We start from the raw sequence: 14,041 nt of genomic DNA on the forward strand, positions 1-14,041 counted from the left end.
AACCTCTCCTGGAAATAGTTTACATTCCAGCTGCTCTCCAAGCACTCAATGCTTTTACTCTCGGACTATTTTGCTATTCTCTTCCCTCCCCATCACAATCTGAGGGGCATCCCCAGACTTGGGTCTGAAGTGGGGGTAGGAGGGCATTCCTGCTTCCAAAATCAGCCTCTCGGGGAGATCAAACAACAATTTAGGAACAGAATGCACATCACACAAGAAGGCAGCCATAGATAATGTGAAAATGGTGTGGTTGGTCTATGAGCCATAGTTTACTGGTCCCCGAGAGAAGGGAATTAGGGAGGGAAAGAAACTGTTGTGGGCACTCTAGCAGCAGAAGTGGCGTGCCAGCAATTCCCATGTATGATGCTAACTGGATAATGTGTACCCTGGACCTGTACCAATGGAGGACACTGCCTTTCCTACACACCGGAGACCATGAGTGGACAGAAACTGATGGATAGGATGCTGTCCTGAGTAAGGATCCCTGTAGGTGTTGAGGCCACCATGTTCACCCCTGACCTGCTCAGACAGCTGGCAAACACCTTATGTTCCCTGCTGGAGCTCACGGCCTCACTACCCCTTTTTCTGGTGCACTCAGAAAGAAAGTCCAAAGTAAAGCCTCACTGGGTTATGTGTGGCTGCAGAGGGGCTCAGTATCTGAGGCCTGATGCTAAGCAACACTTAGGACGTCCTTGCTGGAGAGGAGCCTCGAGCAATCATGTCAGATGTGCTGGACTTACTTTGATCACTTTGGGACGCCTTCTCTCTTCTACTCTGAAGCATCTACATCCTGTCTCTTTCGTCTTCTCCTTCCAGCTCCTCCAGGGAGCTTTCCCAGATTGCTCCCTTTCCGAAGTGTAGTAGGAGGAGCGGCAGGCTGCGTCCCACAGCCCGGCTAGCTTATACCCGAAATAACTACACAGAAATTGTATTAATTAAATCACTGCTTGGCTCATAAGCTCTAGCCTCTTATTGGCTAACTCTCACATATTGATTCAACCCATTTCTAATAATCTGTATGTCACCACGAGGTCGTGGCTTACCGGGAAAGATTCAGCATGTCTGATCTGGCAGCCTCATGGCGGCTCGGCTCTATCCTCTGCTTTCTTCCTCCCAGAATACAGTTCTGTCTTCTCTGCCCTATCAGGCCAAGTGGTTTCTTTATCGATTAACCAATGAAAGCAAGACAAATACAGAAGGACCTCTTACACCACTGAAGTCTCTACTGGGGCCAACTGTATCTGCTCCCAATTTATCTTCCTAGTCGTCCACCACTGCCATTGCTACCCTCCCTTGGGATCAGTGTCTCCTCTGAATAGTCTCCAGAAGGGTAAATTAGAACCCAGACCCAGTGAAAACAAAGACACCAGTTCTTATATGCAAAACACATGGCATATGAGAGTTGCTCAGAAAATGTTTATTAAACCAGTGTCACTGGGTGAGTAATTGTCTCCATAGCTACCTTATGCATCCATTATGTTCCATACACCCTCTCTAAGAAGTGTGAAGAAGCAGAAGCCCTTCCCTTTTAGCATGGGAAAGGCTACTTGTTTTCTCTGAATGGGGTGGGTTAGAACTTCCTGTGTCTTTCAGGTTCCATTTGTAGTTAGGGTTCAAAGTTTCGTGTTCCAGCAACTTAAAAGAAGCCTTCAGCCTTACCCCTGCCACTGGAAAGACATGGGCCAAGCTTGTTTGAAGTCTAGAAGTTCTGGTGATATCCCAAGGCCATAGCAATTGTCTCCCACAGGAAAAGAAGAACTTTCCAGATACTGTCATTTAAATTTTTCTAGTGCTCCCAGATTGAGGGGACGGACAGAGATGACTATTGTAAAACTAGGGAGATAGGTTGAAGGTGACATTGAGGACTTAGTGCCCCATCACGTCCCTGAGTAATGACCACCTATAAAGGGGATGGGGGACAAGAAGGAGAGATGTGTCCTCAGTCTGCTCTGACCACTTCTCACCAAGTCCATCTCTCATCCCTTTGGGAACCAGCTCTGATCTTTTTTTACCCTTCTTTCTGAGGCCCACCATCAATGCCCAGACATCCATCCCTCATGCAGCGCCAGGCTTGTTGCCAGGAGTTATGGCCTTTGATGAGAGGACCTATGAGGTATCCTTGGGGACAACCAGTATGAAGCATTCCGGCAGCCTAGCCAGATTCTGGTTAGGAGCAAAGCAAGCCTTGGTTACAATCAAAGCATGCTTATGGGGTATTGAAATAGATAGCAAACAAGAACGTCGTTCTCTTTCCACCCCAGACCTCTGCCTCCTTGAGAGGCTCTTGGGACAGCATCTTGATTTTGATTTTTCCAGGTTTTCTTTATCTTCAGAGTCTCCACACCTCCATGCCATGGAAGACACCTCCACCCTGTGCCCAATCCTGGATGATTCTTCTATCTCCTTTCCTTACAGGTCATCCCTAGCAGACATGCTGAGCAATCGCCTCAGCATCCAGACAGCTCATTCATGGCCAGAGTAAGGGGTGCTAAATCTGTAGCCAGTCAATGACAGCTGCTGCGGCCAGTCAGTAGGGACGGTCTGTCTTCTGAGTCAGCTGTGCTGGGCAGTGAGCTTAGTCCCAGCACCCATTGTCCTGAGGCGTCCATGCTCACAACCCTGCTCTGCCTCCCCTTGCTATTCCTCGGTGCTGTCATTTGGTAAAACATGTGATATGCTTACAGTGCACTAAGGATCCAGTCTCCTGGTACCAGAACTGCCAGGCTACAGACAGAAGGTTGGTGTGGAACTTTGACCCCCAGGGCCTCTGGAGAGTACATCCCCCAACTTCACAGCTTTCAGGTTTCTGATGCAGTCTGTCCCCGCTGTCCCAGTGAACCCGTGTGGCTCTTCTCAGTGGAGCATCTGCACCCGTGTCAGCGGTGAGTTGTCATGTAGGAGAGAGCCCAGGCTCTACTTTCTCACTGTTGGGCCTCAGCCTTGTGACTTACTGCCCTGTCACACCTTCCTGTCATTAGCATGTGATTTTTCAGGCCACTGGCTAAGCATGTCTTCCTCACTATCCTGGCAGGTTTTGTGTCAACTTAACACAAGACAGGGCCATGTAGGAAGAGGTGATTTCAAGTGGGAAAATAGCTGCATCCAATTGGACCATAGACAAGCCTGTACGACATTTTCTTAATTAGTGTCTGATGTGGGAAGGCCCAGCCCAATGTGGGCAGTGCTACTTGAGCTGGGTTATATAAGCAAGCAGCCTGAGCAGGCCATGTGGAGCAAGGCAGTAAGCATGGTCTCTGCTTTAGTCCTTCCCTCCAGGTTCATGCCTTGGGTTCTCGCCTTACTCCTCTTCATGATGGATTGTGATTGTGGAGTAAGCCAAATAAACCTGTTTCTTCCCAAGCGTGTTTGTTCATGGTGTTTGTTATAGCAATAGAAACACAACTAAGACAATTCTCACCTCTCCTTTCCCTCTGCTCCCCTCTCTACCTCTATCTCATTCTCTGTCCCTTTGTTTCCAGTGACTACAGCTGACTCTAGCTGGCCTGCACGTGCTGTGGAGTCAGGCCAATTGAGCAGAAGGGGAGGCTGAGGAAGAGTCTTTGGAGGCAAATGAGCACCAAGAAGATGCTCAGGTGCATCTTCCTTCACTACGGTGCTGAGTTAGGTTCCGTGCAGGAAATGCACCATTGATCCTTGTCCCAGAGAACTCTCCATCAGTGGGTTAGACAACCCCTCCCAACAACTACTTAACTGTAGAACGAGAAGCCTGGTATGGCAGCAGAGCCTGTGGCCCTCACACGTACACATCCAGCCCTGGGCTTGCTCACCACGTACACCCATGCTGGTCATCTCTCTCCTAGATTGTGTGGGCTACAGGCATGTCCCACCTCCATCTACCTTCCTTCCCTTCAGTCTGACTTCCATCCAGACGCCGGAGAGCTCCTTTAGTGTTGCGGTGTGTCTCATCATCTTTCTGCTCAGAACCCCGCAGTGACTTTCCATTCAGGGTCAAAGCCAAAGTCACTTTCATATCAGACCTATAGGCCAGCACGACTGCCATCGATTGCCCCTCCCTCAAAGCAACTCCTTACTTGTTGTCCTCTGACCTCACGCAAGCACTGAGGCACACCTCCCAAAGTAATAAACAAGTAAGCAGATACATGAGGTTTTAAGTGCCCCGAGTGCTGGCATCACCTAAGTGTGGCACATCCCCCGTGAGGTGGGATTCTTATCCCCATTTTTTTCTGGTAGGGAATTGAGAATGAGGGGAGGTGAAGGTAGGGAGAGCACCAGCTGATGATGCAGGATCATTGGGAGTGAAGCCACGCGGACAGCCTTCTCTTCTCTAGACGGGGCCATGTATAGAATGAGAGAGACAGACAGACAGACAGACAGACAGACAGACAGACACACACACACACACACAGAGAGAGAGAGAGAGAGAGAGAGAGAGAGAGAGAGAGAGAGAGGCTCTCTCATGAGCAGAGGACTCCTGCTAGGGCCAGTTGTCAAAGGCAGGAAGTCCTTATTTAGCTCTGAACACTTTGCTGTTCCACTGCCCAGCTGCCCATCCTGTCCTGGCTGATTCAGACCCCCACAGTGTGCTCCTCTCTTAGGCTCATTTTCCTGAAACGCTTCTGTCTCCCATCTCTCAGCATTTAATTCTGGAAAGTGCTCAGGGGAATTCCCCAACTAACTTAGAGTGGCCTCAGGGACCACCTGTCTGTTAGATGCCTGTCCCTGGGGGAATGACAGGAGCCATCTGAGTCTCATCGATGTCCATGACGGAAAAGGACTTTGGCGGCTGGTGATTGATTTGTGCCTCTGATTGGGACTCACTTGACAGTGTGTCCGTCCGCACAGTGGCTTCACAGAACTGAGAGTTTGAAGAACTGAAGAACCACGAATGTTCGTTCTTGGTTCAGTCTTGTGTTCCTCCTGGAGCTGATGATTCTAGTCTTTATTTCCCATGCTAAAGAGTTCTTCAGGACTCTCAGCCCCATTTCCTACAAGGTACAGTGTGATCTGACCGACAGGAATGAGGAATGGTCCCTGAGCCTTGTGGTTCCCTCCGAGAGTTATCTCATGTGACGTTTCTTCCTCCGTCTCCTTGTGGCGTCTCTACTGATGACAGGATGAAGGCTTTCTACTTCTCTTCACCCTGGCCTTGGGTTCTCTCACTGTAGGAAGGAGGAATAGCCGGTCATCTGGTAAGAGGAAGTCAGCTGAGGAATTGCCTCCATCAGACTGACCTGTGGGTATGTCTGTGGGGCATTTTCTTCCTTAATAGGAGGGCCAGCCCACTGTGGGTGATGCCATCCCTGGGCTGGTGGTCCTGGGCTCTGTAAGAAAACAGGTAGAGTAGGCCATGAAGAACCAGCCAGTAAACAGCCCCCCTCCATAGCCTCTGCTTCAGTTCCTGCATCCTGGTTCCTGTCTTGAGCTCTTGCCCTGGCTTCCCTTTAAATAGACTGACTTTTAAGCCCAACAAACCCTTTGTTCCTCCATGTTGATTTTGGTCAGAATTTTAAGACAGCCAGAGAAACCTAACTAAGACATAAATGCTCTTAGGTGCCAATCGTTCAAAAAACAAAATAAAACAAACAAAATGAATACCAAGAACTATTTTCAAATCAATGAACAAGAGCAGATCCTCTTTTCAGAGCTTTTACCTTAAAGTGAGAAGAGAAGCAATCAGCACTCGCCCTCATGTAATCATCATACATGGATAAGATGGTTTGAATGGCAAGAGCATTGCTATGTTGCCCTGGTGATCAAAATCCACACTGAAGATCTGAAAATGAACGGGCTAAGCAGAGACGATGCTGTGCAAGCATCTTGCCTGTGACCCATAGGGGAGAACAATTAAAGGAGGCACCAACAAGAGACCGGAACACCGAACGCCTGGCACAGTTACACACGGCGCAGGCTTTATGCATGCTAGCTTCCATCTCGGCTTCAGAGAGTAGCTGTTGGAGTCCATCACAGCAGTAACAGATGCTACCCACTGGTGACCTGACAGTGTCCCCTCAGGCAGCAGCTGTCTGCCTCTGCCATCACACATGGGAACTAGGGGCGAACAAGGAAGGGGCCTCCTGTCTTCCAGCTCTATGGGAAGGGTCCTAGCCTATCTCCCAAGGGCAAACTTTCCCAAGAACTAAAGGGGTACAGTCCTCCCAGGCCAGCTCCCTGCTGAGTCCTCAGCCTAGCCCATCTCTGGTACCCAACACTAGCCAGAGCTCCAGGGCCAAGCCACTGACCGGGGATAAGGTTTCAGCCTGATCTTTACAACCAGCTGCAGGCAGCTAGGCTGCTGGGAATCTGGGAAGTCGGTGCCAGAGGGGGAACAGCTGATGCTAAGGAAGAAGCCATGCTCGGGGCAGGGGCATTAGGTCATAGGATCTCTCCCCCCATGATCCTGGGTCCCACCTGGCTAGCAGGGGTGAAGATCCCCAAGGACAACTCATGCCCCCTCTAGGCCTCAGCTTCTACACCAAGCCCATCAGACCACAAGCTTGAAACCATCCCTGAGTGTGCGTTCAGGCTTAAGCACGGGAGTTGAGAGTCCTTGCCCTTGGGGCCCCCAGGCTGATATAGAAGACACCGCCTCTATCTTCAGGAGTGTCAAGCTAATGGATGGAGACAGGGCAACACCTGGGAGCTCTTTCTAAAGCAGTGTATCTTATCTCTCTGCTTATGCACCTCCCATGGCTCCCCAGCCGTTCTCAAGTGAACACCAAACACCGCAGGAAAGTACAGAGGACATGTCAGCCTTGCTCCTGGAGCCCATAGGATGGGTGCTCTTGCTGGGTTCTTTCCTATTTTGTCAAAGAACAGGGCGGGAGGCCCCTATATGGTGTCTGCTAAGCGAGTGTTGACCAGGACTCTCTTCATAAAGGGAGCTCCTCAGTGCAGAGTGGGAAGGGGAAGGGTGGATAACTTCTCCACATCCCAGGGCTCCGGCCTCAGGGAAACAGTAAGTGAAGACAGCCTGGGCGGAGGCTCTGTGGAGAAAAGTGTCATGGAAGGAGAGGTACTGTCTGTCCCTTGGGAAATTTCCAGGACCGAGGGAGACGGAGCATGCCTCTAGGATGGCCCTGAGACACGAAACTGAAGTGACTGAATGCAGTCCTGTGGAAATGCCACTGAATAGAGGGGTCACACGGCAAGGCCAGCATTTCGGACAGGAGGGTGAATGAAGTCAAGGGAGAGGGCAGCTTGTTGAGCTGGAGAGCAAGTCAGGTGAGGAGGTGTCAGTGGGCAGGAAGGCTTTGAATGCTATAAAAAGCTTATATTAGTGGTACACGAGCTCCTCGTGTGGGCAGGAGAGCCAGGAAGAGAGAATCCCCCGCCAGCCTACCCCACACAGAGTCTGTTTCTAATAACAAGTGCTGTGATTTTATATGAACGGACAGGGGTCTCATGAAATGCCCAACTGTACATCAGCAATGGTGTCCAGCCGAGCTGGCTAGTGTCCTGTGCAGCAGGAGGGGGACAGTTACCCCATCAGTCTGATGAAGACGGAGGGAACAGGTTTCCAGAGTGACCTGACGCTTGGTGCCTCTCCCCAACCATGGACTTGAACCTGGTTGCTTAGTGCTTCTCCCTGCCAGGTCCTGGTACCTGGCTCAGAAAAGGAGGGAGCTGCACTGGATCCACAGAATGCCACCCAAGGGTGCAGGGTTGGCTGAGGTCCAGACCAACTCACTAGCTGTGTGAGCTTTGTGTCTTAGCTTCCCCCTCTGTAAAATGCGGTTAGTAATTATTTTACTTTAAGGGCTTGTTGTAAACAATTACATTGGCTAATAAGATTTTTAAGACTTTATTTGTATTTATGTGTGTATGTGTTGTGTATCTGTACATCTATGTGAAGGAGGAGGTGACCAGAGACCAGAAAGGGGCACTGGATGCCTTAGAGCTGAAGTTATAGGTAGTTGTGATCTCAGGTTGGGTGCTGGGATTCGAACTCTGATCCTCTTCAAGAGCAACAAACACTCTTAACCACTGAGCCTGTCTCTCCATTCCCTAGATAATATATTTAAAGACTCAAAAAACAGTCTGGCATGTAGCAAGAGTTCTATAAAGATCAAATACTGTCCTTTTATTGTTGTTAGATGCCCCATGAGGCCCTGTCCAGCTCTGATCTTTGGTGAGAACCTTCACTGAGCTAATAAACTGTACCTATATATGGCTTCACACCTCCTACAAACTACTCAGGGACCTTGCCCCAGCCTCTCCTTTTTGGGAGTGAAGAGAGTCCCCATTTACAGCCCTGAGGCCAGCAGGGCTTGCTTGGCGAGACCTTTCCAGTTTCTGTACTGCTGAAAGCAGCTTTGTAAGGGTGAAAGTGCCCTCGGGGGTCTCCAAGATCCCCATTCCTTTGAGGCTTCACTACCCTGAGGTTGTGAGATACACAGGCTGATGATGACCCATGGGCTGGACTGAGACCAGGAGGCGCAAGTTCCTGAGATGGAGCTGGGAGTCTGGGAAGGGTGGATGGTTCTATGGAAGTAGTAGCCCTAAAACATCCTGGACAATGACCAAGGGAGGACAGGCATGAGACACCGGGAAAGATGTCTTCATCAGGCCTCACAACTCAGATGTCCTGGGTGAAGGCTGTGGTGAGCGGAGTCTTGCGTATGAGCTCCCTGACGTCATCTTCTCAGGGAACACGTGGTTTTCTACTTCTCATGAGACTCCAACAACTACCCTCCATGGTGTGTGTGTGGTGTGGTGTGTGGTATGGTGTATGTGGTATATTGTGTTGTGTGGTGTGGCACGTGGCATGGCATATGTGTTGTGTTGTGTGGTGTGTGATATGGTGTATGTGGTGTATGATATGATGTATGTGGTGTGTTGTGTGGTATGGTATATGTGGTGTATTGTGTGTGTGGTGTGGTATGTGTTGTGTGGTGTGTGATATGGTGTATGTGTTGTATTGTGTGGTATGGTGTATGGGGTGTAGTGTGGTGTGTGGTATGGTGTATATGGTGTGTTGTGTGGTGTGGTATGTGGTGGTGTAGTGTGTGTGTGTGTGTGTGTGTGTGTGTGTGTGTGTGATACATGACATGTCCGGGGTACATGCTTCCAGGCCTTTTACTAGAACTTTGCTTTAAAAAAAAAAAAAACCCATCTCCTTATACCCATGGGGCTGAGAGGAGGATATAGAGCATCCTGGGTTGTCTCATCCAGCTAAGCAAAAACATTTTACACCACAGCATGGAGCAACAGTGACCCGTGAATCAAGTTACATGCAATCACCTGCTTTTCAAGCCTGTGGAACTCAGGCAGCAAACCCAGGACTATTGGATGCTAGCACTGGGAAGTCAGAGACCCTATCAGCCATTCTATGCTGTGTGGTTAGAGGGCCCAGAGGGGAACCTTCATGGTGCCTGGGCCTCCTGCTGCTCGCCATATAAGGAGTTTCTCTCTTGTGTGACGGGAGGAAGAGAGGAGGCAACTCCTCTGCCTTTATTCTCTAGTCAACGAAGGCAGTCTTGGGTTTTACACCAAAAAAGAAAAGTCTAGCAGGTGGTGTGCCACCAGCAAAGGGAGTGGGGAAATGTCACCACTGACATCTGTGTACAGAAAAGTCATTGGGAAAGAAAAGGCCACTACACTAGATCTGTTGGCTTGGGTGATAACTGGGAGATTCCCGGGACGGGCTGGGCACTATGTCCTCTCCCTCCTGGCTGCCCCAACAGGGAACACTATCAATCGCTTGCACAGGGCCCCCTGCACAGTTGGAGGTTCTCACTTTGACATGGCTCACTAAATGTTACTGAGTGTCATATTTGAGAATAGGCTATGAGGTCAGGGGCGTGACTCCTGCTCTTCCACGGAGACCCAAACTTCTCTTCTTACTGCAACGAGCGATGCCATGCACAGAACAGAAACACCCTTAACATGGCTACTCTTAAAACACGGGACATAGATGTAAGCCTGTAGTGAAAATCAACTCATGGCCATCCCTAGACCTTGGAGAAGAGGGCATCACCTCCCCGAGGACCAGCAGACATCTGAAATACTATGGGTTGCTAGTAGGCCATGTTCATAGCCTCTCTCCCACCTCCTACCATAAGCTGGGATGCTTGGCGGCTCCGGAACTGGCCTCCTGGAGACCAGATTCTACATCTATCTTTTATCGTCCTCCAGTTCTTTCTTTATGCAGCCAGGGTAAACGTTGTTAGAACCCAGTTGGATTCCGTCATCACTCAACAGTCTTTTCCAGAAAAGTCAGAATCCTACAGCGGCTTCCAGACCCTATCTGTTCAAACTCAGCCAGGGCTGCCCTTTCTTAGCTTTCTATCCTCAGGCGTACTTGGCTTGCTCTTCCAGAGACTGTTCACAGTTTGTAACTGGCTGGTCAACATCTCTCTGTCCCATTAGACTTCATGAGCAGAGGACCCGATGTTTGCTTAAGCTTGTATACCCAGGGCCTAACAGTACCTTGAGTCTGGGGTTTAGCCTTTGGGTTCCGCACTTTAGTCTCTCTGGGTCTTGTGACTCAATCTCAAAGTTTGTTGACTGTTTGGTACCCATATGGGATACAATTATCAAAAGGACAGTGGCTTTATGTATCAGTGAGACTTACTGTGTCAAGGGTCCCATGGGATGAGCTTAACTGAAAATTGGAGGCTGAGTGTGTTGAAAATGCCCCCACTCAAAGGGGTCAGATAAATGAGGCCTTGTGGAGCAAATGTACCTCAGCTGATCTGGTGAAGAGCTTAAGACTCTGCAACTATGAGCTGGACCAGTCAATGCCACGGGACCCTTCCATCTCTGGCCTCCCCCCAGAGCTAAGCTGGTCCCTTAGCCCTGGGGGCCTTGCCCTGCCAATCCTGGGCCAGAGGAGGAGGAGATGGGGTGAGTGGGAGGGGCACAGAGAGCAAGCAAGGCTCCTGCCACGACCTACATCTGTTCCTGCTCTGCCTGTCCACCACCAGACGCCGGCCAGCTCAGAGTCTCTGGCAGCCAGCAGCAGCTGGAAAGAGGGAGGAAGGAGTGTGAGGAGGCTGGAGGCTGGTGGGCCATTCAGGTGAGTGAGTTCTGCGTCCCTGTACCTGGCCTTGTAGCTGGCCTGGGAAGAGCAGGGAGGGAGGCGCTGAACTCTGCTCGGGAAAGAGCAGGCAGCAGTCATGAGACAAGCCCCAAGGATATCTAGTTGACTGACCACAGGCTGGGGTGCATTTCGAACACCTCTTAGGGGACCCCAGTATCCCTGGAGGAGGGAATTTCAGTGGGTTCTGTCTGTGTGGTTCTGCCCTGGGTCTGGTTTTTCCAGGCACTGCCTGGTAGAGAATGTACTATAACAACCAAGTTAAACATCTTGTTTTTTTTTTTTTTTTTAATTATTTTCATTTTATGTGCATTGGTGTTTTGGCATGGATGTTGGCTCCTTGGAACTGGAGTCACAGACAGATGTGAGCTGCCACATGGCTGCTGGGAATCAAACCCAGGTCCTCTGGAAGAACAGCCAGTGCTCTTCAGCACTGAGCCATCTCTCCAGCCCTTAAGTTAAAAATCTTACTAGCAGTTCAGAGTAGCAACCTTAAGGCCAAAGCAGTTGAAAGGAACCCTATTTGGTTCTTTCTTTCTCTTGAGAAGTTTGAGGTAGCAGGGACCTAGGCTGGCAGAATGGAGCAGGTTCTGGGGCAGGGGATGAGATCATGGGAAGGATCTGGGAAGAGTTAAGGGAGATGCAGCTCAGCCCCGAACTCAGTGTCTGGTTGGGATAGGCTGGAATGAGTGCATTTGTTGGTAATAGTACAGAGTCTTCCCAAATGTGGAAATAAATCATGGAGGGAAGAATTAATCCCCTTTCCCATCCCCTCTAAATAAGTCTACATCCCTCTGTTCTCTAGCCAAACACTTCTCTCATTAGTCATTGAGTTTGTACTTCTTCTAGATTATTCCAAAGTAGCATGATACTGGACCTTTGAGGACCACAGGCTCCTATGTCTTTGCTCCTTTCCTGGACCTACAGGAGGCAAAGGTAAGGGGCTGGTATCTGGATTATTCTTGACATGTGACAAATAGCTTCAAGATCTACTGGAGCTAATGGTGATGGTGGTAAGGAAGGTGACTGTGCCAAACTTGACCTCCAGTGTGGCTGGGGCCAGTGCTTCCCTTTGTCAGATACTGACCTGAGGGAGGGAGGAATGGGAATCTTGGGGTACCTTCCCACACTTAGTGTAGCCATCTGAGCCTGATTGTCCACGTTGTCCCCTCTCCTGTCTACCTCTGTGACCCTTTTCAGTGCAGTGGCTATGGCTCCTGTGGTGTCTGTGACCGCTCCAGAACGCAGCTGGCACACTGTGGCATTCCTGCACACAGGGAGGCCATGACTAGGCTAGAGAGGGGGCCAGAAGTGGCAGCGAGAGAGGGCAGTTGTGGAAGAAAGCATATCAGTTGGAGCGTGGAATTTGCTCTGTCATGTGTGATTCTGTACTGATGGCTGGGTTCTTTGGGCAGGAAGTACACTTGGGACCACTTGGCCATGCATCAACCTCTCAGGAGGTGGGATTGATGGAGGATTCTTGCAAGTCTCCCTTTAACTCATTCATAGGTCTCATCCTTCCCCAGAGCCAACCCTGCTCCTTCTCTATGGACAATAGCAGATGGGTGCAGAAAAAAGGAAGTGAGGGGAGTGGATGGGGGGCCTGTTTGGAAGAAGAGGACACACTCCTGTTCATCTGATGCTGTAGTTCACAGGGAAGAGGGTGGGTTTCTGATGATCTTTTTGGCTTGGGGAGAGCGGAGCTCCAGAGTCACTAAATCAGGGTCTTAGCTCCACAGACCTGGAGAGCCAAAGGATTCCACATTGGTTACAATGGGAGGTAAAAGGCTCTGGGACTCCAGTAAAAAACTCAAGAGCTTGGTGGGGAATCTGCTTTCCAAAGTTGAGAGGGCACTGCTGTTGAACGAGTCTCCTGAATGAGGTTGGTCTTACTCTCTGAATGGTGAAGAGCTTGGGTCCCACCAGGCCATCAGTACAGTGTGCAGTTTCGACACCATGGTTCTCTTTCCTCAGACACTGGGCAGCACCTACTTCTTCCCTGGAAACGTCCCCGGGAAATTGGTCTGATGGAGCTGTTCTAGGGGGTAGCAGGAAAGTGATCATTGGGGTGTTCGACAAGCTCTTAGGGGCATCACCTATCCCCGACATCCATCTTAGATCCTGGCTGGATGATGTAGCAGAGGTAGGTTGACATTAACCCAGGCCTTTCACGAGCAATTCATCTGCCACCCTTAGGAGATTAGTTTCTGCCCTCAGAAGAGCAAGGAGAAGCTGGAAGTATGGCAGGTAAGCTGCCCCTCCACCCCTCACTGTTCTTCCTCACACTGGTAGAAGGCAGGGAGGAAGTCCAGCCCAGGGTTCTTTGAGAAAGCACCATCTCCGCTCCTTCAGTGTGGGCTTTGCTCGGCCTTACTGAGCCTCCACACAAACTGACCTTCTGCTTTCTGAAGCGTGGCCCTTTCCTATCCTCCTTTCCCTGGTTTATCTCTACTGACACACCCAGAGTGTTCCAAGGGGCACACAACCAGAGAGGAACTACCAGATTCCCACTAGAAAGCTTAAAGGCATCCTTTACAGACAACCGGTGGGCGGGACAAGTCTGCCTCAACAGCTAGAGAAATGGGGGCCTGGTTCCCTGACTGGGTGGGAGGAAGATCAAGATGGACTCCTCCTCCCCTCTCCAGGAAAGCCCCCTAAGAAGTCCTCCATCCCTGGAGTGAGCATCCGGCAGCTGGTGGACGAGATCCCCGAGGGCTGCAGCACACCAGATTTCAAGCAGAAACCTGTCACCTTGGCTCTCCCAGAGGGTGAGAACCTAGTGGATATTGCCGAGGGTGTCATGGTCCCTGCCCTCCCACTCTCCAGAAAGCACAAGGAAGAAGGCTAGGCCACCTAACCTTTCTATCCCTCCTACGTCCATTACCTGTGCCTCCATCCTTCCTATATTCAGTGGTGTCTGTCTTCCTGCATCCCTAGGAGGGACGGAAGCCCGAGGAGACTATGGGGAAAGGGAGCAAGGAAAGTTCACACTATGTAGGGGAACAAAGGCTGGCTGAGGCC

General features: G+C 50.3%; 1 protein-coding gene across 1 annotated transcript in view; it reads left to right on the plus strand.

Moving 5' to 3' along the window:
- The first annotated feature begins 2,086 nt into the window (after window positions 1-2,086).
- Window positions 2,087-14,041, plus strand: part of Igfn1 (immunoglobulin like and fibronectin type III domain containing 1) — a 40,168-nt gene continuing 28,213 nt past the window's right edge. Inside the window, exons 1-5 of the mRNA XM_050147598.1 lie at window positions 2,087-2,113; window positions 2,416-2,478; window positions 2,816-2,882; window positions 10,908-10,924; window positions 13,680-13,788. Coding sequence (XP_050003555.1) covers window positions 2,087-2,113; window positions 2,416-2,478; window positions 2,816-2,882; window positions 10,908-10,924; window positions 13,680-13,788 — 283 coding nt within the window. The remainder of the gene's footprint in view (window positions 2,114-2,415; window positions 2,479-2,815; window positions 2,883-10,907; window positions 10,925-13,679; window positions 13,789-14,041) is intronic.

The sequence above is a fragment of the Alexandromys fortis genome, unplaced genomic scaffold (assembly GCF_014885135.2).
Source record: "Alexandromys fortis isolate MF-2015 unplaced genomic scaffold, M_Fortis_MF-2015_v1.1 scaffold_58, whole genome shotgun sequence".
NCBI lineage: Eukaryota > Metazoa > Chordata > Mammalia > Rodentia > Cricetidae > Alexandromys > Alexandromys fortis.